Source organism: Geospiza fortis, unplaced genomic scaffold (genome assembly GCF_000277835.1).
Source record: "Geospiza fortis unplaced genomic scaffold, GeoFor_1.0 scaffold130, whole genome shotgun sequence".
NCBI lineage: Eukaryota > Metazoa > Chordata > Aves > Passeriformes > Thraupidae > Geospiza > Geospiza fortis.
Genome location: NW_005054300.1, coordinates 5,482,466 through 5,487,804, shown reverse-complemented (window position 1 = coordinate 5,487,804; position 5,339 = coordinate 5,482,466). Strand labels below are relative to the sequence as shown.

The following is a 5,339-nucleotide window of genomic DNA, read 5'->3' as shown; positions in this document are numbered from 1 at the left end:
CGGAAACTTCCGCCCGCCGCCCGGAAGCGCTTCCGGCCCGGCCGAGCTGAGCGCGGCCCTGCCCGGCCCCGGCCCCGGCCCTGCGCTCTTTCGGGGCCCTTCCCCTCTCCAGCTGTCCCCCCTCGGCTCCCCCGGGCACAGCCGCGAGGTCTGGAGGGGTCGTTCTTGCCCCCGAGGTTGCGGGTGCTGCCAGCCCCAGGTTGGTGGCCTTGAGACCTTGGCGGCCTGAGGAGGCTGCCAAGGCAGGTTTGGTGCGTTGTGGTTTATAGGAGTTCAAATATAGCCTGAAGAAACACACTGCCCAGCCCTGGAACGGACTTGGGCTCCCAGAACCTTGGCGGGCTTTTGGTGTGGGCTTTTTCTTTATCTAATAGAAAGGATTACTGTTTCCAGAGGGCTTTTTTTCTTTTTTTTTGGTCAAAACGTCCTGAAAACGGAAACGTTTCACCGAAGGTGAGTTTTAGAAATGTAGTGGATTTCTGTTTCCATGGAGCTGAACTCTTCCTCACAGAAGTGAGGGCTTGAGTCGAGCTCTGGGTTGGTCTTCAGAGGATTATGTTTAGTGCTCAGATGAGAAGGTGACCATAGCAGGAAACCATGGCCGATGGGACCGTTTGCAGCTTTTCCAGGTTGGGTAGGATAGGTTTGTGGTGGACTGTGTGTGAGAACTCTGAGAGAAACACGGAGTGCTGCACAGAGAGGAAACCAACCTGGTGTTTGCTCCGTGCTGCAGCCACATGGAGGGGGCTATTGGGATATACAGTGATCTGGGGCTTGTTTGGGCTACAAAAAACTGAGCTTCCTTGTGTCCTGGTAGTTCAAGCTCCGAAGTTTGCATTTGCAAGGCTTGTCATGGTAAAGCTACAGTTGTACCCTTATTGAACTTGGCTAGTTAATCTTTAGTAATTTGCTGTTTCCAGATGAAGCCAAGTTGGGAGTTTTCCTCTTGTGAGTGTGTGAAACACTTGGTGTCAATCCGTGTTTTGTCTCATAGGTGACTGGATTTCAGCCCTGGCAGGGGAAGTGTTTCCCTCTTGGGAATGTGCTTAAGAAATACCTGGGAAATTAAGTTGCTTCTTTAGGCTGAGCAGATAGGAGCTCTAAGCTGTTAAAGTAGTTGAATGCTTTGCATTGTAAGAACTCAGCTGTAGAGGTTTCTAAGACATTCAGGTATGGTTAACTTAAGTGACTTTCTGACTTTGGTTTTTCTGACCTTGTGAGCTGCAATTCTTGATTCTGGTTGCCTCCCTCAGGCTGAGCATTTTTGGAAGGCAGCAACAAAAAACTTCAGAACAACAAAGACAGTGAGCAACATGAGTGAATCTTGAGTTGTGGTTAGGTAAGATCTAAGCAACTTTGCTCTTTCTTGTTTGTATTTAGCCATTGCTGCTAACTTTCCCACCAGGCTATGGAGCCACGAGGGATTGTCAAAGCCTTTCCCAAGAGGAAGAAGGTGAGGGATGGCTCAGAGAAAAGCATTCCTCCAAAGATCCTGAAAGAGGAAGGAACAGAGATACCTGAGGGTAAGTCCTGTGTCCTTGTGATGCAGGTTATAATACTTACACCCAGTGTGTTAACTGCAAGTGCTGTTCCCCAAAGGCTTCTTCTGGCCCTTAGTGTGTTTTCTGTAGTGGTCATGGCCAGCTTGGTTTGGTGTGTCCAGCTGGAGCCCCCCCAAGACTGCCTGCCAGGGCTGGTGCCATCAAGTCTCGTGTGAGAGATGTAGCCCTGCTGGGTTGGAGTTTCTCTTGTCACTGTGTCCCTGTGCTTTCCTCAGCAGAGTGGCTGAAGCCAGTCGTCGCCTACGTGCTGCAAGCCGGCATTGGCCGGGCCAGGGCCGAGATCTTCTGCAGGCAGATTGTGCAGAACGGGGGCGTGGTTCACAGCCAGCTCTGCTCCGAGGTGACGCACGTCATTGTGGCCGAGGACATGGACTGCCACCGCGCCTTCCGGCTCCTCAGGCTCACCAAGCTGCCCCCGGGGCTGCAGCTGGTGAAGGCAGCCTGGCTTAGTGCTTGCATTAGGGACCAGAAGCTGCTGAGTACTGCTGGCTATGGCGTCTTTATCCCTCACAGGTATGCAAATGCCACTCTGCCACTCCTCCCTGCATTTCCTCTGTCCTAAACTGAACAGCACTACAATTTGACCTCTGCTCAAAATCTTGGGCTGCAACTCCTCGCGGCTCCTGTGAGCATGACTCAAAGTTCTGTGTGGTAGCAAAACATATAACAGGGCCCAGAAGTACTGCCAGAAGTGCTGTCACTTGCTACAGGTGCTAAAGGCACCTCTTCCTGATCCATCAGTGATAACAAGATGTCTCTTAAAAATACTGAGGATTAAATACTGTTTCTTATTTATTGCAGATGAAAGGTAGAGAGAAAGTGGAAACTAGGCACAAGAGGAAATTAAAAATGGAGCAGCAGGCACAGATTAGGATCAGAATGTTTTGGCAATATTTTGGGAAGAGAGTCTAAGAGTCAGGTAGGTTGGAGTGGAAGATGCAGGTCAGCAAGGTAGATGTTAAATGGGGAGCTGAGCTAAAACCAGAGTAACTAGTCTGTGATCTGAGAGAGTATGATTAATGTGGGTTGTTTGGTCCATCCCAAAAAAAGCAGAAGGATTTCTTGGTCAAACTTCTGGGAGTTGAGAAGTCCTCCTTCTTCTGTACTGAGACATCCGATCCATGGCAGGTACCTGGAGGAGGAAGAATTGCAGAAAGAACAGCAGCAGATCCTGGACAGAGAAAAAATGCAGCCCCCAGCAGAGGAGGGAGCAGTGAAACCAAGTACTGAATCACAGGTGGAGGATTCCTCACAGCAAGGCTTGGGCACCCTTGGACAGCAGCGACTGGCTGAGGTGAGGCTTTCCTGCACAGATCCATCTCCTTGTGAGCAGATCCTGCATGCTGCTTTTCCCGGCTAAGAGCATCCCTGCAGGAATACCATGTGAGATCTTCTCAGTGAAGGGAAGGTGTTTGGATGGTCCAGTGAGCCAGGCTCAGGCTGTGGACATGGTTACTGCTTCTCTTTGTCCTTTTTAGGTGTTATGAATAGAAACAGTTTCCCTAAATTGCTGTTCCCATCAGAACCTTTCCAGCTGAAGCTGTCCTGGTCCCTGATCAGGCCAGGGCTCACTGTGGTGATACTCACTTATGTCCTTTTGAGGAATATTCCCTGTCTGAGAATATCTTCTTTTCAGGAAGCTGTCTCTGATATTTCATCCCATGTTTCTGCCTGAGCCATATGGACCAGTGCTCTACTCCTTGGCAAACACCCTGTTCAGACACATGTTTGTACAGTGGATCAGGTTGCTACCAGAAGGATCATGGAGGTGTTCTTAAAATATCTGTGTTGGGTTATTAGTGGCTTCTGCTGTGAGTCAGCATCTCTGGCCTGCTGTTAGCTTTCCTGACTTTCCCTGCATTTTTGCTCAAATTTGCTGAATTCTTCTTGGGCATTTTTGTAATTCAAATCTGTCTGTAGCAAAGTTACCTCAAACATCCCCAGCAGCTGCCTTGTATTACTGGCATCTGTTTTGCAACACAGTCCAAAATGTTGTTGCCCAAAGCCCGAAATTACTTTCTACCTGGCAGCTCACTGAGGACACAAAAGCCACATTTGTAGACATTTCAGTAAAATCCCTTGTCCCAAGATTAGATCTGTGTGATTTGGAGAGGAGTGAGGTACTTGACGCTCAGCTGCAGCAAGAAAACTGAAACTTAGTTTAGAAGTAGCTTTTAAGCACAGAGTCATTTCTAGCTTGTGTGGATGTTTTTTCTCTAGGAGATGATGGGTGTCAGTGTTTTGTACTAAACAGAGACTGATCTGGGAGTTCTGCCTTTGGATATAAACTCCTGTGAGGAAATCCTGTTACAGTCAGACTAGCAACACTTTTTGACTGGCATGCAGATGCAGAGGTTCTCTGCAAGGCAGCCTCTGTAAGCAGTGCTAGTTACTCTCTGTGAACCCAGAGCTGTCACCCCATGCTGCCTGTTTCCCTCTCAAGTAGCCTGTTGCTGCTAGTTGGTTTTGCACATGTGGTTGTAAAGAGTCCATCACCTTTCCTGACAAAGTATAGAGAGTCAGGGGTTTAAGGGCTGTTTCACCTCTGTGACACTGCTGGCCAAGAGGATGGGAATTGCTTCCACCTCCAGCTGCAGAGCTCTCTGTGTTGTGAATGGATAACATGCTCCTTTATATGCTTTTAAGGGGCTTACTGACTTATCTGAGCCTTCTGAGGCTTTGCTGCCCTTAGAGAGAGCAGCATCTCAAGGGAGTTGCATTTCAAGACAAATTAAACTGATTAATCTTCAATCTTGCCCAGTTTTCAGTTATAAAACAAGACTGCAAAGCACATCCCATCTATGTGTCTCCAGACCTCCTACCTCCTCAGCCAGCAGAACCAGAGGTTGTAAGGATGTGGCTCTTCTTAGGCTCACACTCTGCTGAACTCATAACAGAACATGGTGTGCTGCATGTAATTGCTGGACTGATCCCAAACAACAGTGCATCACTCAGAGTTACTTCCACAAGCTCTTGGGTCTTCATAGACTCCTGTGTTTATACATCAGGGAAGATGGGGACCCCAGTGAGCAAAGCAGTCTCCAAAGTCTCTGTGTGGCTTTCCACTTCTATCCCCTTTTGTTCATTACCTGAAGCCGAGGCTCATTGTTTCTTAAGTCTACACAGAGGCATCTTAATGCTGAGGGTATCAGCGAATGCATACATTGGTTCTTTCTTCTGTCACTGAGGAATGTGGAGTCCTTTGTGTCATTCCTTCCTCCCCTTTTCTCTTGCAGATAGCCATGGGGAAAATGAGGGGGTTTAAATTTACTACCCTTGTTAAGATTTTGTGTCTGTAAACTGAAAACAAAGTTCAGTGCCTATCTGCTGTCATCTGCATCATGGGGTAGAGGTTGCTGAGTCTGAATGTGAGAGATGTGCCTATGCTGCCACCAGACGAGCTAAAGGTTTCCCAGAGGGAGTAGGGAGTCAGCATCTCTGCTGGCCAGGGATTTTGGCATTGTCGTACCTTGCTGCTGGCAGCAGTTGCTCACTTACTCAGTGTCTTAGTTCAGGGCTTGGCTGTAGGAGGGGCCTGTATGCTTGAATCACAGGTAGGTAGACAGCAGTATAGTCTCCTCTGCAGTGTGAGAGGTGCATGTGTTGCTTGAGGTGTGAGGAACTGTGGTGTGCAGTTCTAGAGGTGGCAGTTGGAGCATGGTGTGCCCAGGAGGGAGGGTGGTTAGTGCTCTGCTTTCCTAATCTCAGAAGTAGCTTGTGCTAAGGGTTGGTATGAGGCATGTACTTAGTCTCACATGGCTGCTTTCTGATCTTTCC

At 48.6% G+C, this 5,339-nt stretch overlaps 2 protein-coding genes across 4 annotated transcripts in view; one reads left to right on the top strand and one right to left on the bottom strand.

Annotated features, from left to right (window-relative positions):
- DPCD (deleted in primary ciliary dyskinesia homolog (mouse)) overlaps positions 1-599 on the bottom strand; it is a 7,637-nt gene extending 7,038 nt beyond the window's left edge. Inside the window, exon 1 of the mRNA XM_014309667.2 lies at positions 584-599. Within this exon, the coding sequence (XP_014165142.2) occupies positions 584-599 (16 nt within the window). The remainder of the gene's footprint in view (positions 1-583) is intronic.
- The window catches only part of POLL (DNA polymerase lambda), an 11,745-nt gene continuing 6,463 nt past the window's right edge, over positions 58-5,339 (top strand). The window contains exons 1-4 of one of the 3 annotated variants that reach the window (XM_031062235.1): positions 58-199; positions 1,406-1,523; positions 1,778-2,075; positions 2,691-2,856. In XM_031062235.1, coding sequence (XP_030918095.1) covers positions 1,409-1,523; positions 1,778-2,075; positions 2,691-2,856 — 579 coding nt within the window. In that variant the 5' untranslated portion in view covers positions 58-199; positions 1,406-1,408. Of the gene's footprint in view, positions 454-1,380; positions 1,524-1,777; positions 2,076-2,690; positions 2,857-5,339 lie in introns of all 3 variants that reach the window. The other 2 variants (XM_031062242.1, XM_031062247.1) reach the window with 2 other exon arrangements.